The sequence below is a fragment of the Macrotis lagotis genome, chromosome 8, assembly GCF_037893015.1.
Source record: "Macrotis lagotis isolate mMagLag1 chromosome 8, bilby.v1.9.chrom.fasta, whole genome shotgun sequence".
In the NCBI taxonomy this organism is placed as follows: Eukaryota; Metazoa; Chordata; class Mammalia; order Peramelemorphia; family Peramelidae; genus Macrotis; species Macrotis lagotis.
The window spans coordinates 40545383-40571776 of NC_133665.1; the positions used below are offsets into that span (position 1 = coordinate 40545383).

Sequence of the window (26394 nt, forward strand, 5' to 3'; positions counted from 1 at the left end):
CTTTATCTACTATTCTTTGGTTTTTGACTCTCAACACCTCTAACATGGACTTTTACAACAGTTTCCAAATTGCTTTCCCTTCTTCAATTCTACCCTTTCCAGAACACAAACCATAAAACTGCTAATAATTTGCCTAATGCACATGTCTGACTTTGTAGAATGTAGAATCTTTCTTAGTCTGGCACTACTAGTTTGCCTCTCTGACCTTATTTGGCATTATCCTCTTTACTTTGCACATTCCAACAGAACTGGTATATTTGCTGCTCCCCAAACTTAACATCTTATCTTCAGATTCAGTGTCTTTGCATAGATTGTCTTAAAAGACTGGAATGCATTTCCTCCTCACCTTATTCCTTTTTAAATCCTTATTTTTCTTCAAGGTTCATCTTCAGTAACTTTTCTTCTAGAAAACTGGGCCTCCTCTTCTTCACTATGCTTTCTTTCCCCCTTAAATTATCTTGAAATTAAATAATGTGTAAATGGTATATCTCCAGGAACCTTTAATCTCTGTGAAGTTAGGGCTCATTTTTAATTTGTGTCTATGGGTGTCTTCTCCCTAACGGCTAGCATAGTGTTTTGCAAAATAGCAAGCCCTCAATAAAAGCTCATTTAATTGGATTAAAAAATAAAGTGGAGAAAGAGCCCCTTACTTATCCAAATACCTGAACTTTCAAGTCTTAGATAGCAAGCATGAAACTAAGTAAAATTAAAGAAAATATTTATTCATATATTTCTGATCATTAAAGTTTCTGTTTATAACTAGAGAGAGAATGGTAAATTGTTTAGATCTTTAATTTTCAAAGATATGACAAACAACTTTGCAACTATATGTGTATGTTTTCTATGAATGATGCCTTTTAACAACCATAGACAGAACAGCAATGTAATTTATTTTCTGCCTGTAGGTAATGCATTCCCTAGTAAAATAAGATATTTGTTTGAATTTTTTTCTTTATATGCCTTCATTCTGGCAGTTTCTCACCTCATGTGTTTATTTTAAAGAAACTCAGTATGAACTGGGCTGTTACAAGGAGTTCAACCCTAAAGCATTATACAAAATGGCTCTCTGATAATTAAGGCATATCCTCAGAAGGTACCAAGGGAGGACTTTGTAGCCAGTTCAGAAAAAGAATTGGAAATACATATTGGTGTGTAGCTATGTTTGAAGAGGAAAAGTGTTAAAGGTTAAAGAATGAAAAGGTGGATATTAGAGACAAGGTATTATTTGATATATATGTGATGAAATGATTAATCATGTATGTTCATGTTTAAAGGGTAAATTTTTCTAAGAAAAAATAATTTCCCATTTTCCTTATGGTTTATAACTTGAAGATGCAGATTTGAGCTTAAATTGGGCTGAATTTTCTAGTCTCTCTAGAGTTCTTTCCCTCCACCCCTGTGAATTCATGGAAAAATGAACAGGCAGCGTACTCTGGTATTGGAATAAATTCCTGCCCTGGAGTCTATTGGCTAATACCCTGAAATAAGAGGAATCAAAGCCTTGAAGTTGGGAGAGGCAATGGGGTAGTGGAAAGAATATTTGACTTGCAGTCAGAAGAACTGAGTTAAGTTCCAACTCAGACTAGTCATGTGACTTGGATCAAGTCATTTAGCCTTTCTATGCATTAATTTTCCTGTCTGTGGAGTAATAGAATTAATACTTACGCAGTTTATCTGCTTCCTGAGGTTGTGAGTCAGTCAATCAATTAGCTGTCTCTATCCACTGTGCTATGATATTGCTAATGATGGAGAGAACTATAAAGACCAAAATAAAAAAAAGTTTCTGCTTTCAAGGAACTTACATTCTTTAGGGGGAAATAAATACACAAATAAATAAATACAAAATTATTCCAAATGACAGAAGGACCAGTATTCCAAATAAGACAAGTATATTTTGGTTGTGACCAATGTGGAAATACAATTTGCTTGACTCTGCTTATCTTATATAGAGACTCACTTTTTCTTTGTTTTTTTTTTTTTACAAGGCAATCGGGTTAAGTGGCTTGCCCAAGGCCACACAGCTAAGTAATTATTAAGTGTCTGAGGCTGAATTTGAACTCAGGTACTCCTGACTCCCGGGCCTGTGCTCTATCCGCTGTACCACCTAGCTGCCCCTTCATTTTCTTTTTTTAAGACAGTGATAAAAGGTAACAAATAATAAATACTTAATAATTGAAAAAATAAATTAATAAAAATATTTACTAGAAAGAAAAGACAAAAAAATATGTCCAAACAAGTTGCAAAATATAAAGTACAAAAATATATCCAAAAATAGAGTAATTTCTTGGGGATGGAGGGCACAAGCCACTGGGAGGGTATCAGAAAGGGATCCAAGGTACACACAAGTCAAAGTTTGCCGACTTTGTACTTTGGTCTAAAGTTGACTTTGGAACTAGAGATTAATCAGGAGGGAGGAGGGGCACAGACATAAATTCTAGGGGGTGAGGGAATATGCTTTTACTTGTTTTCTTAGTCCAACTCTGAAATGAATAGACCTATACGATTTAGGAGAAAGAAAACATTCCTTTTTGCATAGAACTCTCCAATATGGAAGAACTAATTTTTTTTGGTACAAAATCTTAGTCTTACTGTAGCAGGTTGTGCTGACAGTGTGGGCAAAAGATATGGGCCAAATTCTGAAGGTTGGCTTCCTCTTGTGGTTTCCACAACTCCTTGATGTTGAGAAGGAGGCAAGTAGCACAAGACTAGATACTTTGTCTGGCAGAAGGTGGGTCTCTTGGTGAAAAAAAGGGTCCCTAACAGAACTTGTGTTGATTTTAGGGGAAATATAGAATTTACTTAAATTCATAGCATGTATCATTTTCAGGAGTTGCTGAAAATTCTGAATGTATATTTTGTGAAATATACAAAAATTATGTTAAACAAAGCCACAGATACGTGATAAACTTCAGCTTGGTGCTCTGGAAGAAGCACAGGGTTAAAAGTCAGAAGATATGGATTCTAATTCAGACTGCTTCTTATTATTTATATAACCTTGAACTGAAGCCACTTTACTCCTCAGTTTCATCAATTGTATAATGAGATATTTAGACAAGACAGTGTTCAGTATCCAGGTTCTTGGAGATATTTCTGACTTTTCCCTTATTTTATCTGTTCTGCATATATCTTGTATTTGTCTAGTTATTTACATGCTTTATCTTCTATTGCATTACATACTTTGATGCCAGTTCTTCCCTTTGAATCCCCAACTCTTGGCACACAATAAGTGTTTGTTGACTGGCTGATTCATCTAATATAGATGGATAGAGAGAGAGATAGATAGATAATTAGACATCTATCTCTATCTCTATCTCTATCTCTATCTCTATCTCTATCTCTATCTCTATCTCTATCTCTATCTCTATCTCTATAAAAGTTACCAAGTCCTTTTTATTCTTTCTTTGAAATGTTTCTAAAATTCATTTCCATGTCTATTAGCCTAATCTAGTCTTTCATCTCTTCATATCTAAATTGCTTCTACAATCTCCCTGTGTTTTTTTCTCTTCTGTTCTGTTCCATAGACAATTTTGCTTTTTTCTTTATATCACTCAAAAACATTTTATGATACCTGATTTACTAAAAACTTTTTAATGCTTTACCATCCTTACCCTTACAATTCATGGCACTCTGGTATTGAAAGTATTTGGAAGATTTACATAAACCAATGCAAATTACAGTGAGCAGAACCATGAAAACTGACTATAATTAAAATTGCTTGCTGCAATGTTATAATGACTGTCTGACCCCAAGGAAGGAAAATGAAAAAAACTTTTCAAGGGAAGAGGCAGAATATGACCCCAGGTATGGAATTTTTATATAGTATCAGTTTTTTGAAATGTTTTTAATTTGTTCATCTAATTGTCCTTCTTTTTAAATTTTTAATCATAAGACTTAGTGCTCTGGGAGGGGAAGAGGCTATGCCTTGAGAAATGAAAGTAAAATAAAAACAAAATCTAGCAATTTTTAAAAATGTACTCTATGCTTTCTTTAGAATTTTAAAACACTCACAAAGTAGGTCATTCAATTCTTTCCCCATCTCCCCATTTTACAGATCAGAAAATGAGTTCACAAAGAGGTGAAGTGATTTGCCCAAAGTAATGCTAGGAATGTGTTGAAACCAGAAATTGAACCTATCTTTTAATTACTAGACCATTGTTCTTACCATTAGACCATGGTGTTTTTCTAACACCATTTGTGTCTGCTTCCTCCCTTTTCATTTGTCATCTGTTCTTTCTCATCACGTTATTATTATTATTATTATTTATTTATTTGAATAGAGATATAAACTATTTCTCTTCTATCTTAACCATAGGTTATTCCCTAATGCTTTGCTTTTGATCTCTATTTTTTCCCTTTTACATTATTTGGAGAATTAAACCATTCTTATGAGTTATTTAGATTATTTCCCTCTTGTGTCCTACTAGTATGTGAAATAAATTCTTCCCTCTAACCATATCAAGTCTTCTTATTGTTCTCTGAGTATATTTTTCTCATTTCTACATCTAGCTCCTTTCTGGCCTAGAATTCCTTCTACCTTCCTCTCTGTCTCTTCTAAATCTTATCCATCTTTCGGGGCCAAGTTTGAATGTTATCTCCTCTAGGAAGTTATTTCCAACTATTTTAGGCTTCAGTTCTTGGTTCCTCTACTTTGAAATTACTTAGTTTACATGTCCTGTAATTTTAACATGTCATTATATAATGCCTTGAGCTATTGATTTCATGGTTTTATGCTCATTGAATTTGGGGAATTTAGATGAACATAACGTAAGAGATTTGGATTTGAATTATGCCTATGATACAAATTGATTCTGTGATCCATGAAAAATCATTTAAGTTCTTGTTGCTCCAGGCAACTTTCTAGGAAGGTCAATGGTTCTAGATTCAGGAGAGTTAGATCCGAATTCCAACTCCAACAATAGCTGTCAGCTAACCTTTCCTCAGAAATAAAATGAATGAGTTGGACTAGATCAAAGGTTCTTCAACTTTTTTGTATACTGATGGTCTATGGATGCCTTTTTAGAAAAATATGTTTAAGTGATCAAAGGAAATGATATAGTTTAAAGATTAGTGAAAAATAAAGATGTGACTTTTCACCATCCAATTCATTTGATCTCCTTAAATATCATCATGGACCTTTTTGGGGGGTTCATGGAAACTAGGTTTAATAGCCCTGGACTAGAGTCAGAGCTAAGATGGTGGTAGAGTTGCAGGAAGCTTTATATGAACTTCTTCTTAGTTCCCAGAGCCTCCAAAAGAGCCCCTAAAAGTTTGCAGGTCCCTAGACTGAGCTGTACCTAAATAAGTACAATACTCATACGCTAAGAAAGCAACATCAGGTCTAATCTAACCTTCCTTCTGAAAACACAGCAGAGCTTAATCCTAACATCATTTTAAGATAGGGAATATAAGGGGAAAATAATTCTATTATAAAAATTTATTATAGCAATAGGGACATACAATATATAAATCTAAAAAAAGGGGAGCAACTCCAAAACATCTATAAGCAAAGCCTTGAAAATATAACATGGATACAAAATTAACTAGGATTCCTAGGAAAGATACTACAGGAGTTTTTAAAAGAATTAACTTTTTTTTTAAGTAAGTGAAATAAGAACACCAAAGGAGAAAATGGAAAAGAAATGAGAACTGTGGAAGAAAGAATTGAACAAAATAATTATCAACATGTTATAAAACCTGCTGATGCAAAAAATTTCCTGAAAATTATAATGGACTAAATAGAAGATAGTGACTATATGAGACAAGAAATGTTTTTTTTTAAGTTAAAAGACTGAAAAAATGAAAGAAAATGTTAGATATGTTATAGCAAAAATAACTGACCTGGAAAACATGCTGTGGAGAAAAAAATTTAAGGACCACTGGACTACTGAAAAGCCGTGACTAAAAAAAAATGAGTACAAATATCATATTTCAAGAAATCTTAAAGAGAATTACCTAGCTCTATTAGAAACAGAGGCAAAGGGGGCAACTAGTTGGCAAAGTGGATGGAGTACCCACCCTGTAGTCAGGAGGACCTGAATTCAAATCCAGCCACAGACACTTCATAATCACCTAGCTATGTGACCTTGGGCAAGTCACTTAACCTCATTGCCTTGCAAGAAGAAAGAAAGAAAGAAAGAAAGAAAGAAAGAAAGAAAGAAAGAAAGAAAGAAAGAAAGAAAGAAAGAAAGGAAGGAAGGAAGGAAGGAAGGAAGGAAGGAAAGGAAGAAAGAAAAGAAAAAATTGGAGGCAAAGTGAAAGCAGAAATAAATTTGTCAATCATCTTCCAAAAGAAGCCCTCAAATAAAATCTCCCAGAAATAGTATAATTAAAAGTCAAAGATTTCAGATCAAAGAAAAATTCCTTCAAGCATCCTGAAAGAAAACATTCAAATACTGAGAATCCACAGTGAGGACCCCACATGATTTAACAGCCACTATTGTGAAAGACCAGAGGTTGAAAATATAATATTCTAGAAGACAAAGGATATAAACTTCTAGTCAAGAATAGTTCAGAAAAATATAAGTATAATGCTACTATGATACCACGAGAGAAATGATTGCCACTATCCACTTCCAGATCACAAATCTAGGTCAGACTGAAGAAGGTAAAGTGTGGGTTGGCATTCTGTTCCAGGATATAAAATGAACCTTTAATGATGAAGATTTCTAAACATTCTTTTTTATAAGGTTATTGCAAGGCAATGGGGTTAAGTGGCTTGCCCAAGGCCACACAGCTAGGTAATTATTAAGTGTCTGAGGTCAGATTTGAACTCAGGTACTTCTGACTCCAGGGCTGGTGTGCCACTTAGCCACCCCTCTAAACATTCTTGATGTAAAGTCCAGTGCTACATAGAAACTTTAAAGTTCAAAAAGAGTAGTTATGAGAAACATAAAATGATAAGTAAAAATGAAAATCATAAATGACTAAATATAGGAATAAACTGCTTACATTCAAACATGGGGGTGAGGATATGTGTGCCCTCTCTGAAGTTTAATTTCATCAGGAGTCTTTAGAGGAAGTCTAATTAATTAAAGGAGCGATTCTGTTATGTTGATCTTTAGAGGAAAATGGAAAGAGAGGACAAGAGGGAAAGGAAGATTAGGGGGAACATCTCACATAATTGGGGTGTTCAAACAGGAGAAAGGGGTGGAGGAGAGTGGCTGACATTTGAACTTCTGTGTCATTTGAACTGGACAAAGAATACACAGAGTTGGGTACAGAAATACATTTCACTTAAGAAGTGAAATAAGAGAGAAAGAGGTGAAGGGAGAAGATGGAATTAAGAGATAGATTAAGGGAGGTATTAGCTTTAAGAAAAACAAGCTCTACTCTTTTTGTTGTACCAAAGAATGAGAAACCAAGAGGATGCCTATAAAATGGGAAATGGCTGAACAAATTATAGACATATAAATGTGATGCAATATAAATTGTGCTATTAAAATGTTGAAGAGAATAGTTTCAGAGAAATCTAGGAAGACTCCTGTGAATTGATTTAGGATGAAGTGAACTAAAGCAGAATAATTTAGACAAGGACAATAAAATGGAAAAGACAAATGACTGTGAAAGAATTAGAAATTTTGATCAGTGAAATGAACAGCTATGATTCCAGAGAATTAGTGAAAAAATATGCTTTTCATCCCTGACAGAGAAGTGAAGGATTCAGAGTGCATATACACAAATATATCTACATATAAACATACATATACACACATACATACACACATATATAATGATATGACTAATGTAGAAATTTGTTTTAATTAACTAAGTTTGTAATAGAGATTGTATTTTTCTTTCCTTTTTAATTGAAGTAGGTGATTGGTAGTGGGCAAAAGGGGATGGGGGGAAGAGAGAGAGAGAGAGAGAGAGAGAGAGAGAGAGAGAGAGAGAGAGAGAGAACAGACATGAATAGGTTCATAGCTGTAGAGAACTTCCAAATCAATGACTTTGCAACTTGAATACAGAATTAAATTGTTTCATAATTCAAGAATATGTACTGAGCATAAACTATGAACAAAGTTCTCCATTGCTTTATTGTGGTCCCAGAGATGATTTTGGATTTTCAAAGATTATGTCCCAATTATATGGTTTACCAAGCCCTTATCTCATAAGTTTTGGATAGAGGCAGTAGAAATATTATCATTTACTGCTTCTCCATGCCTTTGCATTGCTGGTCATCTATTCCTGGTACACATTCCCTTAAACTTCACTTTTTAGAATCTCTGTTTCAAATCTCTGTTTCTGATTCAGGGACTCCATTCCATGCAGAACCTTTCCTATTTTCCTCCAGTGACTCGTGTCTTCTATCCAAGTTCAACTTGTGTCTATTCTGAAGATAAATAGACAGACAGATAATAGATAGATGGATGGATGGATGGAGATGTTGTTTTGTCAATTAGGTGCTGCAGTAGGTGTTGGTGGTGATGGACCTGGAGTCAAGGAAACATGAGTTTGCAAGCTACCTCAGGTAAATACTAGCTCTGTGGCCCTAGACAAATCACTTAACTCTGTTTGCCACAATTTCCTCAAGAATAAAATAGAGATAATATCTACCTTCCAGAGCTGTGGTGAGAATCAAGAGATTTCATGTATGTATGTGAATACATACCACACACATTTATCTGTATAAACATATATATTCACACATATACATATGCATGAACCTATAATTATAATAGATTGTATAGCATATATATTATGGACTCATATATGTAATGTCTATGAACTCATGTATATATAATTGCATTTAATAAGATTATTTATGCAATGTGTAATATAGGTATGGAATATATACATATATGAATATATACAAATATATATGATATGAGATTATATAGCACTAAAATGTGTTTATATCAAATGAAAATTTATGTCAAATCAAATAATGATTAAATGAAATTTATATATAATATACATTGGTATTTTATATAAATCTCATATTTTGCACATCTTAAAATAGTATAGAGATGTTAGCTATTATTATTGCTTTTTCCAGATATATTATAAGGGCAGGGACAGTTGAACTTTTTCTTTGTATCTCCACTAGTATATATAGGTAAATGCTGATTGGATGAATGAATGAATGAATGAATGAACTCGAGTTTCAAAGGAAAAGTTTAGTGGCTTAACCAAGGCTACACTTGGTACAGAATAATCTGTTGTAGCAGTGTCTGAAAACTTGAAAATATTAAATAAAATCTAGCTATCTAAAATAAGAATATTGTACATAGATATTATCTAGTAAGACAAGTCTAATGATCAATAGACATTTCCAATGTCTCAACCACCCAAATCCTAAAATCCAATAATTTATTTAGACTTCCAAGATAAGGAAAATCTCTTTATCATTTCAGCTTGGCACCCTCTTTGCAATTTTTAAAGTCTTTGAAAGTTGTGTGACTGAGGAGAGGGAAGCAAGAATGGAGGAAAATTGTAAAACTCAAAATAAATAGAATCTTTCTTAAAAAAAAGAAATTTGTCTGGACGTTGAGATGTTAACTGACTCGCCCAGAATGAGAGAGCCAATATTTGTCAAAGACAGCATCTTCTTGATCTTCTTGAATTTAAGGTCCACTCCGTCAGTGAAATCAGAAGTCCATATTCCTTTTCCTATGTAGACTTAAAGAATTTTGTCATTGGCTTTGATCTTTATGGATTTTGTATAATTGCAGTTTATCTAAGTTATAGCTGGACGATTTTTTTAAAAGCCTAGCTATAAAACTTTGGCATTGCACATAGTATTACATAATGCTGCCTATATACAAGAAAGATGTCGAAGGTCATATTTTATTGGAAAAGGGCGTGAAGTCAACGGAAGAAAAAGGTCTTAGAGAGACTGTATATGTAAGACACCATATCCTGACTATAGTGAGAACAGAGGGAAACGGTCGGAAGAAAGTACATTTAAGTTAATAAGGTGGGAGAGACAGTTTAGAAGTCCAGGGCGGTGGTCTGGGGAGGCAACGCTGGCAGGAATCAGATTTCAGAGTTGCAGCACTGATTGCAATGAGTCACTAAAGAGTCAGAGACCCTGAGAGCTGCCTTTGTTTCATTCTCCTGCTGATGCAGTCAGAGAGACAGCGGATTTCAACTTGTTGCGACTTTTTTTCCTTTCTCTCTCTTCCCTGAGTGCGAGCTCATGCAACTTAGGCTCTCGCTGCAAACTTCTTGAAAATGCTTGCAAGGTACAAGTTCTGTTTTGATTCTTTCTCCTAAAGCAGCTTGTCACATACTTTCCATCTTAACCTATTCCTTTTCCTTGACAAACTCTTTTAGGCAGAACTGGGGATCCTGGGGTTTGTCTGTCCTGCTCTGGCAAGCCCTGATTTCTACTGGCATCCTCGCTCAGGACCCAGAAGGTAAGAAATCTCCCCCACCACTCCCCATCCCGACTCGAGGCACTTTCAGATAAAATCAGGGGAAGGACATGATGTCCCAAAGGCAGGATGGTGATTGTAGAGACTCTAACTGTTCTTGCTAACCGTTGTCCCTTAAGGAATTTGGTAAAAAGTTACAGGCTGCAACTGCTCCTCATTCCTGAACATAAATGGAGAAGGAGAAAGTGCGCTTTCTACATAAGAGAGCTTGTTATGAAATTATTCACTGACAGATCCCAGTGTAACTTAGAAGTGTGCTTCCAGTTCATGAAAGACACCGAGGCTTACAAAATACAATGATGGAGAGAAGCAGGCGGGAGGGAAGAAGCTATTATAAGGACTGATGAAGACCGGTGCTTGGAATGTTGCAGTCAAGTTGGGTAGAGAATATATATATATATATATATATGTAAATATACATATATACATATATACATATATATGTAAATATACATATATATGTAAATGTTCAGTTGATCCTCCAAATGAGTATGGTTACTGAGTGCTATTAGATGATCTCAATGGGTAAAATGGAAAGAATTAAAACTAAAATAAATTCATGGAAAAAATAATTTCCCTTTCCACATGTGGAATATTTTCCTTTTTATAATGCCCACAGTGTTTGCTCTTTGGGGCATGCCTCTTCAATGGACACATCTCAAAGAGGAACCAATATGTTTTAATTCAAGGGGGAATCATTCTGGTGCTCTGTTCTTTGAACAATTATTAAGAAACCCTCCTAATAATTGTGTCCTGAAATGGAATAGATTGCCTTTGGAGGTGTCTGTCATTGGAGGTCTCCTGGTTAGGACAAGGGAGGGAATCACCTGTTAGAGATGTGGTTAAAGGGAATTCAAAGCTCAGGCAGAAGTTGGACAAGATTATTTCTGAGGGAGAGTCTTTCCAACTCTTGAGCTTTGGGGAATTTTTGCCAATGAGTAGGTCAACTAGTATTGCTTATCAGAACAGTTCAGATTGGTTCTACAATATAAATTCAACCTCAATGGGAACTGGTGGGTTTTGAGATTAGGAGTATCATCGATTGCTTTTCAATGGAATAAGTGCTTTTGGGATCTCCAAACAGGCTAGGAAAGATAACAGACAATAACTATAGCATGAATAACAACTCCAGTGATAGAAGCTTCCAAAATGGTAGCAGGAGAGAGGGATTCTTGTGTATATATTATTGGCTCATATATGTAATGTATATGAACTCATGATAGTCCATTCCATTTGGATAGCTCGAGGATAGTTTCCCTAATGACTCATTTGTAAATAGAATGTGGAATCATTCAATCCCAAGGATAGAATGTATTGAGAAAAGTACTTCACATTTAAAGGACCTGGGTTCAAATCCCACCTTTTGATAGTAGGATTTAGTGACTGTTTCTTCCTTTTAAATATGAGAAAAACAAAAAAAAATAAGTATTTAAAATTTTTACAAAAAAAGTCATGTAATTTAGCAAACTATTTACCCAACTCAACTCATTTATTTATTTATCCATTTAACAAACATTTACTATTCCAAGCCCAGTGCTAGATGGTTTAGCAGACTCAGAGGTTTATAAGACATGATACCTACCTTCCAGGAAACAGGGATTGAGATGGAATTTATGATTTTGTTGATTAAAGGGAATTTCCAAATGAGGAAGCTCCCTCTCCCTATGCAGGTAAGCTCCTTTTTTTGAACTCAGAGTCTGTGCTTCTGAGAGGTTAGGTCTTACCTAGAATCTCTTAGCTGGTAAAGGTCAGAACCTGGGTCAGCCTTACTCTGATGTCAGCCTTCTTTCTAATATGCTATACTGTTTTAAGACCTGTAAAATAACAAGAACATAAGGCTTGCTAAATCACATGGCATTTTTTTGTTAAAATTCTAAGTGTTTGAATTTTTGTTTTTTTCTCAAAATGTTTACTTTTTTATATTTTGTTATTCAGTTGTATCCGATTCTTTGTCAGATCTTCTTGGCAAAGACACTAGAATGATTTGCCATTTCCCTCTCCAGTTCATTTTTACTAGTGAGGGAACCAAAGTGAATAAGGTGATTTTCCTTAGTGTCTGACTCTTTGTTGGGTTTCCTTGGCAAAGATACTGGAGTGGTTGCCATACTGAAGTGGTGGCCATTTCCTTCTCCCATTCATTTTACAGGTGAGGAAATTGAAGCAAACAGGGTTAAGTGACTTACCTAGGTTCACACAACTACTAAGTGTCTGAAGTCAGGCTTAAACTCAAGTGTTCCTGACTCCAGGCCCAGAACTTTATCCATTGTACCACTTATCTACCCTTTTCTTAAATTTCCTTCTCTTCTAATTTGGAAACTTCTAACTTTTAAGTCTTTCAGATCTCTAGAAGTCATCTAAATTCTGTCTGTACCTCACAAAGCCTGAAGATGTTATTAAAATTTTGTTTTGTTCATCACTGTTCATTACTATTCTCCATCAACATTGCTAGGCAACTGATAACCTTTGAAGTTGGTGTACCATAATATACTCCTTCTAAGATGTTGGCCCCTAACTCAGAGTCTTTCTCTATATCTCTTCCCCTGAAATCACATTGGAATATTTTAATATCTACATTAAGGACATTTCTGGGAAAATCCTCACAGTTTCTTGAATGCCTCAGCTCCTGTGACTTCTAATTCCTTTCTGTTTCAGCTACCCTACCAGGATGGGCATATCTTTTTCCTTTCTATCACTCAAAACTGTTTCATCTCCAAGACCTGAAATTTCTTTCACTAACCACCTCTTTTACACCTTATTTCTTCTAATCTAGTTCTTCACCCTTATTATGACCTTTCTTCAATGTTATTTGATGGAATTGAAGGGCTTTCATAGACAAATTACAGAAGACAGTGTTGAAGACATTGGACCTTTTACTTTGTGTCTTTTAGAAAAGGTCCAAAGTAAGGGGTTCATGTTGTTCAAATGTAGACACCTAGGGGAGGGATAGGGAGGGACAATAAAGGAGGAACACTAGAGTGAGCCAACAAGCCCCTCATTCTCAAACCAGGACTGATACCTTCAATCCTTGGTTTATGGCCAATATCCCTTACATTGAGGGTCCACATTCATATCTCCAAAGCAGTGCTGGGAAGGGAGACAAGACACACTACCTCAGTTTTTAATATCTTGTTTTCTCCCTAACAAATCTTGATTCTGAGCCATATTTTCAGTAATGTCATCTCCTCCAACCTTAAATCCTTTTTTCCTCTTGACATTTGAATATATCTGATAGCAATTCTAAATGTTCTCTTCTCTCTTCAAGTCTCTAATACTTTTCTCTCTGCCCTTGCCTGACAGATCATCTCAACTCTTATGTTTTTAATTTTTTTTACCTCTTACTTTTTTTAAGAAGAGTGATACCCTCCCAATAAGAGCTCCTTTATATCCTCCAAACCTTCACCATCTTCACTCATCCTCCTTTCCTATAATGTCAGACTAAGAGGTGACCTACATCCTTTCCAAGGCTATCTCTTCTGTCTATACTCTCAATTCCTTTTCTCCCCTAAAAGTATTCTCTGTGTTCCTGTCTCTTTCTCCATTTCTGTCTCTCTCTATTTGTCTCTCTGTCTCTGTCTCTCTATTTCTCTGACCCTGTCTCTGTTTCATTCTTTCTCTCGCTCTCTCTTTTTGTCTCTCTGTCTCTTCTTCTCTCTGTCTCTCTGTCTTTCTATATCTCTGTCTGTCTCTCTATTCTCCCTTCTTCTTTCTACCTCCTGTACTCTCTTCTCTCCTTTCTTCCTTTAATTCAGATACAAATATGCCTGACCTAAAAATAATCATTCATCATACTACTTCCTAAAGCTATTTTCCTATATCCATCTTTTCCTTTCCTGCCAAATTTCAAGAATAAACAATCCAAACTTTCTAGCTCCACTATCTTATTCCTCTACCTGTTAAAGTTTGACTTCTTTTCCAATTTTCTCTCTTCAAAGACAGCAATGTCCTCTTCATTGCTAAACTCAAATATCTTTGGGTTTTTTTTATTCCTATGTGGGAATAGTATAAATGGAAGTAGCCTTATTTAGAAGAAAGAATAGTCAATTCGGGATCAGAAACTATGGGTTCAAATCCTAGTTCTATCACTTACAAGGCATGATCACTTTGAGCAAATCATTTAACATCCCCAAGTCTGTTTACTTGGGCTTAAGTAAAAGAATGTATGTAAAATGTCTTCTAAATCATGAAGAACTATTCAAATGTGGGCCATTATTGTCAAATTCCTCCTTCTTGATATCTCTGTAGCATTTGGCCTTGTTGAGGACCTTATACTTCTTAACAGTCTCTCCTCTCTTTGCTTACATGATGCTACTCACCTGATTCTCTACCTCTTTCTCTCTGATCACTACTTCTGTTTTCTTTTCTGATTTCCCATTCTCATCCTTCTGCTAAAACATGGATCTCCCCTTCCCTTCTCTCTTTTTTCCATTTCCTCTTTCCCCTCCCATCCTTTAATTTCTTCTTTTTCCTTCCTCTCCATTTTTCTCATTTCTATCCTTTCTCACCCATTTCCAAGGAATCGTTTATCACCTCTGCAAATGAGTTCCCAACTTTTATCTGTTCATCTCTCCTCTGAAGTATAGAACATTAGTTCTTACTGTTTACTAATTATTTTCTCCTGGATTTCAAGTGCCAGAAGGCACCATAAATTTGATGTGTCCATAACTGAACCCCTTGTCTTCCCCTCAAAACCATCTGATTCCCCCTTAACATCTCTATTTCTGTTGTTGGATGCTCCAAATCTTCAGTCATCTTTGAACTCACCCCTGCCCCCCACTCTCTATTCCTCTGACCCTGACTCTGGCTCTGGCTCTCTAGCTCAATTTCTCTCTCTCTCTCTCTCTCTCTCTCTCTCTCTCTCTCTGTTTTTCTTTCTTTTGTACACATAAACAGAAACACACACACACACACACACACACACACACACACACACACACACATACACACACCCCTTCAAATTAAGTTTGTTTCCATACCACATTAATTTGACCTTACCAATAAATCTCACTTTTTGTTTCCGTCTTTCTATTTCAGGGTAACCATTTTTCTTTATGTTCAAGCCTTTTTCTTTTCTTGATGAGACTATTGTTATCATTTGTTTGGATGTTCAGCTGCTGTTTTAACCTTTCTGTAATCCATCCTTATGTCATTTCCTAGGTAACATGGTTCAGTGGATCTAAATTTGACTCCTGAGTATGCTACTCACAACTGTGTGATCTTGGGGTAAATCTCTTACTGTTTTCTGGGTCTTACTTTCTTTTCACTGAAATTAATAATTTGGACTGAAAGATCTTTCATATCCCTTCCAACTTGAAGATTTTTGATCCTATGAATACACCAGTAAGAATATATTGCTCTTCTTAAAATTCAGTGACTCCTTGTTCCCTAATGAGTAAAATTATAGGCTACTAAAGTTGCCATTTGAAGTCCTTCACAATCTTTTTTCATCCTTTTCTAACCTTCATTGCACCCACTCTATACTCCTTTCCACATCCCATTCTTTCCATCCCTTGTTTATGTCCTCAATACTCCACATCAGCCTTTTTCAGTGTCTTTTGAAGTTCTTGCTGTTTAATGTCCAACTCAAATAGTACATTCTGTTTGAAGCCTTCAATTATCCTAAATAAAAGTGGGTTTTCTGTCAAATAATAAAACTTTTCCTGGACAGCTCCTTTGCATTTGGCTCTCTTTTTGCATCTTAATGGATTAATATCATATTTCTTCCCCATTAAATGGCAAGTTCCTTGAGTTCAGGTTCAATGTCTCATCTTTTTTCTTCCTTTAACACATAGCTCATGAACCATCTTCTGAATGAAGCCTTAACTACCAATGTCCTCTATCCGAAACTACCTAGCAATCGACTTCTTTGAATTTGTATTTATTTGATTCATATTTATGCTATATATAATTGTCTCCTCTATTTGTAATTTTTTGATGTAAGCTCCATGTGAGAGTGAAATTGTTTCATTCTTTGAACTTTTATTGACAAAATGCAATACACAGCGTTACTGGAGGTACTTAAAGAATTCATTTTGATTAATTGATTGATTTTATTCTTAGGGCTTAATGTCATTCTTTCTGATCATTAGATGCAAAGGACATATTGTTGGAATTGAAAAATAGGAAACATTTAAGTTGTCTTTAGTGATGGACAATGTTGTTATTTGTCCTTCATTCTCCAGGGAAACCATGATATCAGGGGGATGCTGCTATGATGAGGGAATTTTGTGATAGTCGACATAGATATCAAGTCTGTTTTTCATAGGACACAGTTGAATTTTACATATAACAATCACAATATTTGCTACAGAATTTTTAAAAAAGAGGGTTTTGCTTGTCCTAGAGTTCTTTTAAAATGTAAATGTTTGCTTTCAGTTACTACTTAGCAATTCAGAGATAAATTTACAGCAACCTATGACCTATAGGTTAAAAGTTCAAAAGAAACTTGTGAGGAACTACTACATAATTCTTAGATTCATTAAACTGGCACCTTAGCCTTCCTTCCAGTCTGATAATGATCCATGCTCTTGGACTCTAAAGACATTTATATTAAAAACAACTTTTTCTGATATTTGTGTTATTATAAGATGAATTGCCTCAGAGTTCTATTTTGGAATCTTCTGACTTGTGTAATACTGGAGGTCAGAGGGCCTCCAGACAGTATGGTCTAGGACACTTGGGAGAATTCTCAATTCTCTCATTCATAAATCTCACACAGACATTCTTGGCAAAGCATGATGTGACACCATTCCATATGCTCTTACATCCCCCATGGAAATGCACCGGTTACAAAGTGAAAGACAGGTAGTTTTTTTTTTTGAAATCTTGAAAGCTCCATATGTTCTTACATCCCCCATGCAAATGCATTATTCACAAAGAGAAAGACAAGTAGTTTTATTGAAGTCTTGAAAGAAAGTAAATAAAATAAATGCCTAACAGAATCTTTGGACACACACACACACATACACACACACATGCTCTTGTCATATGCAATTTTCCCTTTGAGTTCTTTATTGATTCTCAGTTTTAGGATTACTGTTCTGAAAAATCAAAGAGTTCATCTTCTAGTATGCTGTTCCCTGGTAATGTTGTCAGGTGGGTTTCCTCTGATAGCTCTTTTCAGACTCCTCTGGTATCCTATATCACTCTCTGCATGAAGCATTAAGTGCTTCTTTCCATTGTGGTTGTCCATTATTGCTCAGCAAATCTCTTCACTTTAGTTATTGGGTGAAGTGTTTTCCACCATAAAAGAGAAGACCTCTAGGTTTATACCATCTGACAGGAGATATACTTCTTAGCCCATTATAGCCTAGCATTGCCTCATTAAAGCGAAAGATATTTTTTATTGAACTAGTGGTTCTTTGAAACACATATACTAACTTCTAAACTCATAAAAACAGAACTTGAGAAATGTACCTGGCAAAAACTTCATGTTCAGGATGGTGATTCCAAATAATTATGTCCTTTCTACCTCTGAGACCTGGCAGACAGTTCACCTTCCTTGTTGAGGAAGCATATCCCACTTGTTTGAGAACAAAGTAAGACACTCCAACTTCTCCCTAATTATGTTTCTTTAAAAAATTATTGATACGTTTTCTTTTACAAAATATAATTTCCAAGCATACCCTTCCCTTTACATCTGCCTCTGTATCTACCCTTTCCTTGTAACAAATATTTAAAAGAAAAACAGTTCAGCATAGTCAACCAATAAATCTGTGTAATGCCAGCATCTATAACATTCCATAACTATAAGGAAATTTCTCTAATGAAAATAAGTCAGCCTCTTTTCTCATCTCTTCTTCAGGGCCAAGTTTTATCATTTTATTTATCTTTCTGCTTAAATTGTTGCACTTTCCTGGTTCTGCTTACTTCACTGTGAATCAGTTCGTTTAAGTCTCCCCATGTCTCTCTGAAGCTAGTTATCTTGCTTTTATAATGAAGACTCTCTGTCAGGCAATGAGTTGTGATTACTTAACTCATTCAGTGATGTTTCTGTTTACCAACTGACCTAAGGTGGAAGAGATGAGAAAATGTGTATTTGCTAAAACTTTCATCTTGCATTCATTTAGGAGAATTTAAAATTTGGATGAAGGGGAGGATTAAAAAAAAAAAGAAAAGGCTCCAGCAGTGGCTTAAATTATACAGAAATAAAACTGTACTTAGTTGAGTAAATTGACTGAATGAAGGGACTAACATCTTCAGCAAACTAAGATCACCCATTTGGGCCAAACAACTTTGACATTCCTCCCTAAAACTCATGTCTCAGATACTGTTCTCAATGTTCTCATGATTATCTGGCATCCTGTGTGAGTTATGACACCAAATGGTAATGACAAATGTTTGGTCTTTGTTATACAACAGAGAAGTAGCTGTTTTTCTGCTCTCAAGAAAACATGGTGAACTAATTAATATTCCACATAAGGAGCCTTACTTGGTGCAGCTTTTTCATATGACATATACTCTTATATTTAATTTCAGGTTTAAATGTATCGAGTGGGTGTTTCCTTTTCATGTTTAATTTTCCCCATCCATCAAGATGAGCAACCAGTTTGAGAAGTGAAATTATTTTGATTTATCTGAGGTTTTGATTCATATGTATACTGGTATTTAATGAAAATTAAACTCCTCTTTTCTCTCCATCTTTTATGGAGCTTTCTAAGAATATTAGAATCCACAATTATGGATTGCATTGAAGAAATTATATTGATTGCTTTTGTCATGGGTTTTTTTTTTTTGCTTCTGCCAACAAAAGCCTTTCTTTGATGCTTTCTTATATTACAGGGGTGATTAATAATTCCTTTTAACTATTTCAGTGGCCTGTGAATGCTGGTAGGTCCTACCAAATTAGAATGACTTTGAATGGGGGGTCTGGCAGTGACTTGATAGTTTGAGGACCAGGCTAGCTAAAAGAAGCAGTGTAATGTAGTGGGAGACAGGACTCTGCTGAGTCCATATCAGGAAGATCTGTATTCAAATCACTTCTCCTAGTTTTACTAATCTCTTTACTTTTGAAGCAAAAATCTGAGCCTCTGTTGCCTCATCTGAATTGGGGTTACTAATACCTCTGTTAACTATTGTACCTTTTAGGGTTTTTGTGAAGCTCAGAGGTGATGGGCAGCAAGTGCTTTACAAACATTAAAGCATTACCTAAATACACTTGTAGAGATTCACCAACAGGTGATGATTGATTTTATCCTGAGAAACTCATAAAAGCTGTCCACTGAGGTATGATAATATTACTATTTGTCAAAATACCCAAAGAAATTCCAAATTCTTGAAGTTCTAAAACATTTCTGATTAGTTTATAGTCAATTTTAAAATTTTTTAATTATTTCATTTGTTTCTGACTTATGTACCCCATCTGGAATTTTCTTGGCAAAGATACTAGAGTGGTTTGCCATTTCCTTCTCCAGATCATTTTACAGATGACAAAACAAAGGTAAACAGGTTTAAGTTATTTGCTCAAGGTTACACAAATAGTAAGTATTTGAGGCTAGATTTGAACTCAGGAAAATGAATCTTCCTGATTCCAGACCTGGCACTTTATCCTTTTTGACACCCAGTTAATTTTTAATTAGCCATATGTTAATTATCTACTTTATGAATAATCTGCATAAAATATTAAATCCCAGATTTAATTAAAATATCACCTCCCTGACATTTCTGTACTATTTTCTCTGTCTACCAGCCAGAAAACATTTGTTTAGGGAACACAAACTGCCCAAGTATTAGTCTAAGTCAAGCCTAATTAGGAAGTTAAATCCAGTTTCAAAAAAATTTGTGGATTTGAAAGCCATAATCCCTGTTTCTAGGGGAGTTTGGGATTAGCAGACTACTTAAATTAGGGAGTTCTGAGCCACAGGAGACCTAAAGCTGATCAGGGATCTCCACTAAGTTTTGTACTAATATCCTGAACCCCAGGGTATAAGGGGCCACCAGGCTGCTTAATGAAGGGTGAACGCGTTGATCAGCAATGAAACAGGTCAATCAGCAGTGGGGTTAGTTCTTTGAATAGTTAATGTACTTCTAGCCTTGGCAGGATAGGGAGACTCAGTCTCAAAAACAAAACAAAACAAATTAAAAAAAATACTAGGAGTCTTGGTCAGGTATCCCTTGGGTCCCTTCTAGCCATTCCTGTCTCTGATTCATCAAGGGCTTGACCTATGCTTTATTGAAGTCAAAGATGCAAGGATTTGAACATTAATATATATTCCCATTATGATGAAAAATACATTAGTATTGACGTAGATTACCCATACTAGTAGATTAGACTGGTGACATAGAATACCTCAAAGTCATTTCTAATAGGAGTGGGATTTTTTTTTACTGGATTTAACTTCCTAATTATTCTTGACTTGGACTAATCCTTGGGCACTTTGTTTTCCCTAATCACTGTGTGATTTTCACCTAGAGTGATATCCATTTTCAGTGGGACCATCTGACCATGTCTTTCAGACTATGCACCTAAGTAAGTTCATTGCTTCCATGTGGTTAGAAGCTCCATGGGTATTTAAGGATGCCTTTATCCATGCACTCCATTGGGATAACCACAGAACAAATATTGTAGGAGAGTAGTGATTTTCAGGAATAAGTGCACCCAAGACACAAGTCCCAAAGTGAGCAGCTTCATTTTTATTTGATTTTTATAAGTGAATTCTGGCTTTAATGACAAAGGAGCCTAATGCCAGAGAGGATTTAAAGTCTGAAATATGTGACTGAGGTTCCTGACTCCTAAGCAGGATAAAGTTTTTGGGTAAAATTTTCTGTTGTATCCCTTTCTTTGGTCAACCTGATGCCTGTGGCTTCATATTAGATGGAAAAATGATTTCTGTATTCATCTTTCATCATTGCAAATTCACTTAAATGATCAGTAATGTGATTTCTAAGCATGACTTCCCCTGCAAATGTCATGTAACTCTTTATTTTGCAGCATTCCAATGTATTTACTTTAATGTTGGTTACAGTTAGCTGTGTTAATGTTTTATTCCCCCCCCCCCAAATGAGTTCAACCTTAGAGGAACAACAGATTATATTTTCTTTTCTTGTCTGGATCCTACTTTTAAAAAATGTGTTATAGAGAATTTCTTGCTGAGTTAATTCCTTCTACCTATCACAGATCAGCAACTATTTGTCAGCCAAGTACTGTTTAAGCTCTTATTCTGTGCAAGAATCAAGGGATACAATGACAAAAGAAAAACTAGACCCTGCTCTTAAGTAGTTTAGAAATCAATCTACTATGGAGATACTATGTAAATACAGGTAAGTATATTCATGAAAATTTGAAGAAAAGGAAGAGAGTACTGGAAACTGAAGAGATGGGGAAAGGCTTTTATGTCTTTTCTTGAAGGAATCAAGGAAATTTAATCAGTTCTGGATGTAGAGGTTTTGTATTTTAAGCATGGACAAAAAAAAGACAAATAAAGCAAGATATGAAATACTGATTCAGAGGATAGAACATATAGAACAGTTAGACTGGAACATAGAACATATGAAGAAGAAATATGAAATGAATTTATAAGATGTGTAATATGCATTTTCATCCACTTTTATTCTCATAGTGTGCGTGGTAAAACTGGTCCCTTCCCCATTGCTGTGGAAATCCACAGTTCTGAGGAGGATTTATTGCTTTCCAGGACATTATGCAATTAATACAATGAAATCTGTGAAGAATTCAGATGACATACATAAAGCTATTGAGAATGTGGTCTAGAGACTCTGGACAGATGCCATGCTGGAGAAATAGGTTTTGGAATTATCTGTATAGGGGAGATAACTGAAGACATAGTAATAGAAGACATCATTGAGGCAGACAGAGAATGTAGAAAGAGCTGAGAATGCCCTCTGTAATGGATGCTTATGTCCAGAAAATGGTGGACTAAACTGCATAGGAGATTGAGAAAGTGTTGTTAGAGCAGGGCAAAAGTGATGAAGTGTGAAGGTAAGAGAAAGTTTTGAGGTTAATACAGTCAAATGCTACAGAAGAAGATAGAAATAGAGAAGTCATTTATTTGGTAATCAGGGAAGTCATTATAAACCTTTGAGAGGTCAAAATATGACAGAGAAATATAGAAAACATACTATTGTGTATTAACTATGACAAAATACAATTGGACTGTCACCTTCCTCGTTCCTACTGTATACTTCCTTCCATTGTATAACTAAGACTGAATTAGCTATTTTGGCTATCACATCATACTCCTGCTCAAGTTGAGCTTTCAGTCCATTAGAACCCCTAGATATTTGTTCACATGGCCTTCCTTCTAAGCCATATCTACCCCGTTCTCTACTAGTGTAGTCATTTGTTTTTAATCCAAGTGGAGAACTTCGTATTTATCTCAATTGAATTTTATCTTATTAGCTTCCACCTGGCTGTCAAGATCATATTGGCTCATGATTTTATTATCTCATATAGCAGCTTTCCCTTCTAGCTTCATGTCCTCTGCAAATTTGATAAAGACACTGTGACTTCATTCAAATCATGAGTAAACTGTGGGAAATGTCCAAGGAGAGAACCAAGGAACAGTAACCAATTCTCTTTAGTGGAGCTCTGTTCTTAACAATATGCTTTCAATTCAACGAAGATATGAGTCAGCAAATATTTATCAAGCATGACTCCATATAAAATACTGTGCTAGGAAATGGGAATACAAAAACAATAATGAAATTATCTCTGATCTTACAATCTACTCCAGGAGATGGTATAAATATGCACAGAAGCAAATAAGTATAAAGTCTATGCCACATAATGCAAAATAATTTCAATAGCAAAGAGTTCTAAGGAAAACAGGGTGGGGTGGTGAAGCTAGTTCTGCTTTTTTCCCTTTGGTCAAACTGTATTCTCAAGGGCTAAGCAGCTTCTTGGAATGAGTTGTATTTATTTCTTACCTAGAAAAGAACATTTTCCACTCCCCTAAATCACCTCTTTTCTGGAGAATTAAGGAAGATAGTTCCATTATTCAGGGCTAACCAATCCATACAGGTGAACCAATCCACATTCATATCCTTTATGACTTTATTTAGTGCAGTGATGCTTTGATTCTACCAATTCACATAACTCTTTTAAAGTTTGTAAAAACCTCATCTCACAATACTGTTAAGTTAGTAGTACAAGTCCTCTCCATTTTAGAGATGACAAAGCAGAGACACAAAGAGATTAAATCACTTGAACTCAGCTCTTCTGACTTCAGGTTTAGCAACAACCCAAATGTGCCTCCCAAAGGAAAGGATATATGAAGGGCAGTTAGCTTTTTTTTCCCCTCCCTCAGACTGAACTCAGCTGTGTGAAATTTATGATCAGTATTGTCAGAGTCACACTCCAAAAATTATCCCTTACAGTTAGCCTTGGGGCCTCCAGTCCATTCCCCAAAGGAATATTTGTATATTTTCAAATTGCTATTCATTTTAAATTAAACAAGAGAGAGAATATTTCAAAATTTGACTTTGGGGTATTAGCTGCTAATGATATTATTACCATCAAGTTTCTTCTGATGTCCTAGCTATTGGGCTGTATTCAGAATACAAAAACATACCCAGTTTTCTTAGATACCACACCATTGAATAGGATAATCTGTATCAGTAATGGAAATATTTGGTAACAGGTGTAGAACAAATTTCTGAAGTCTTTTGTTTTTCTCCAGCCTTAGTTAAGTCACTATGTATAAACAATAATTCTGGACTGCTGCAAACAACATATTTGCTAAATGACTTAATTTATAGCATTGTCTTTTGTCCCTCCAAATTTGTCACACTCCAATGCATGAGCTACGGCTGTTGCTGGCTTTTGGGAAGAACAAATTTTGCCTCAGCATCTTGCAAACTGAAATCGCATGACCTCATTTCACACTTTTCTGTCTATCTTGTGTCTTGGCGGCCCTGACACATGCACATCTGTTTGGATGTCTTGAGACTCATTCACAAGATTTGTTCTGGGCATACCTGCCAAATGAGAAGAGATTTAGGAAAAGTTGTTCCTTTCAGTTCCCAGAATGACCACTTTCCCATTGCATTCCTAACCTAAGCTCAAATCCTTTTCATTGCTGATGAGGGGATTTGGGAATAATTTAACAGGCAATGTCATGAAATGAAATCCTAGGTCCCCAAATGAAACTTTGAAAAAAAAGATTCTCTTTACCCACTGTTAGCCCTGGGAATGCCATTGTATTAGATTTTGTATGGTGGGGCAGAGGGGGGAATTATAGGGGAGACTAGGAAAAGGATCTATCTCTTTTATTGTTTTAGCAATACAAAGGCTGCTTGGGCAATAGCTGCAATTAAGATAATGGGATAAAACAGAAGATCTCATCAACAAGAAGCTGTTAAGACTTTTTATGATGGTGCTAAGTAATGCAAAAGTCTTTGATCTCAATGGCAATAGAATTTATTATTATTACCATAGATTTATAAATCTAGAACTGAGTCACACTAGAAGTGAATTATTCCAGGGCCCCTATTTTTCAGATGAAGAAACTAAGGTCCAATGAGGTTAAGTGACTTGCTCAAGGTTCCAAAACTAAATATGAGAGGCAAGATTTGAACCCAGTTCCTCTGACTTTAGCGCCAATATCCTTTTTGCACTAAACTGTCTATTTAATTGGGGGTGGGTGGGAATGGAATACATATGGAAATTAGCAGATAAATGAGAAATATGAACTCCTTCCCCTATTATCCACTAGAATCTCACATACCTTACCCTAGCCTTAAACAAGAAAGAATAGAATAGCATTCCTATGGTCAACAGTTTGTAAGGGAAATCCTTTTCAGAGTTTTGTTTGTGGATCCAGGCTTTAATTTCAGAGTATTAGCTAATACATATTCTCCAATCCCTTCATCAGAAATGATCATAGATTAAATAAAGCACAAAATAATAGCAGTTATCATTTATATAGCATTTTGTAGTTTTTCAGACCAACAATGGGAGATAGGATTGAAAAATTTTATGACTCCATTGTACTGATAAGAAGATTGAGGCTCACATGTGGTTAAGTGATTTGCCTAAAGCCATACAGCAGGTAATTGGTAAGGATTTAAGACTACTACTATTTCCAGTAGACCTTAAGTCAGGTCAAGGAAGAAGAGATCAGTGTCATTTTCAAAAGCCTTTTCCTATGTAGGAAAACTTTCCTAGGAGATGGGATGTAAGGTTTAGAGAGGTGGACAAAACTGGCAAAAGAAGTAGTAGAAAGGATGTTTAGACTCAACAGCATTATTATCTAAGAGTAATGAGGGAATCCCTTAGGATCAATCTATCTGCTAGTGAATTGAATCTGTAACCTTGACTGAGACTCTACAAATTCAGTTCTTCACTATTTTCCCCCAAACCTGTCCCAATTTATGACACATACATGAGATTGGCAAATCAGAGAATCTAAAGGAAGGGGACCAGGTTGTTTTAAGATGTGTCCAGAACTGGGACTTCAGGCAAGAGCCAGGGAATGCTTAGGTCCAGAGAACAGAAGACTAAAGGGAGATATGATAGCTATCTTCAGATATTGCAAGGGTTCACACTTGAGAGCTTAGATCTATACATTATTTTGGATAGAGAAACTGGCATCAAAATAAAGAAATCTCTAACAATTAAAGTTATCCTTTTAAGGTAACGGGTCCCTCATCTCTGAAAATGTTCAAAAATAAACTGTATGACCAATTCTAGGAATGTTGCAGAGAGAATTTCTGCATGACAGAATTGGAGTTATAATAGATGATCTCCAAGATCCCTAATAATTCTAGGATTTTATAATGATTTCTTTCAAAACCATTGTGAGAGACCCACAACTTTTCTGTTTTCTTTGACTGTTCTTAAGACAGTAAAATCTTTCATGGAATAAGTTTTGTCAAGTCTATTCCTTCCCTGTCCAGTATGTTGGGGATAAAGCTGATGGGATAAGAACAGCATAAGTAGTCTCTAAGACTCTCCTACTGGTTTAGCATAGATGAGGATTACAGTTTCTTAACCACATTTCATACACAATCTAGTAATGTGGTGTTGGCATTGCAGCCCATGTTTTTCTAGGCTCTCAGGCCA

At 35.5% G+C, this 26394-nt stretch overlaps 1 protein-coding gene across 1 annotated transcript in view; it reads left to right on the forward strand.

The window, feature by feature from the left end:
* The first annotated feature begins 9930 nt into the window (after positions 1 to 9930).
* Positions 9931 to 26394, forward strand: part of COL15A1 (collagen type XV alpha 1 chain) — a 274055-nt gene continuing 257591 nt past the window's right edge. Inside the window, exons 1-2 of the mRNA XM_074196725.1 lie at positions 9931 to 10184; positions 10276 to 10358. Of these exons, the coding sequence (XP_074052826.1) occupies positions 10174 to 10184; positions 10276 to 10358 (94 nt within the window). The 5' untranslated portion in view covers positions 9931 to 10173. The remainder of the gene's footprint in view (positions 10185 to 10275; positions 10359 to 26394) is intronic.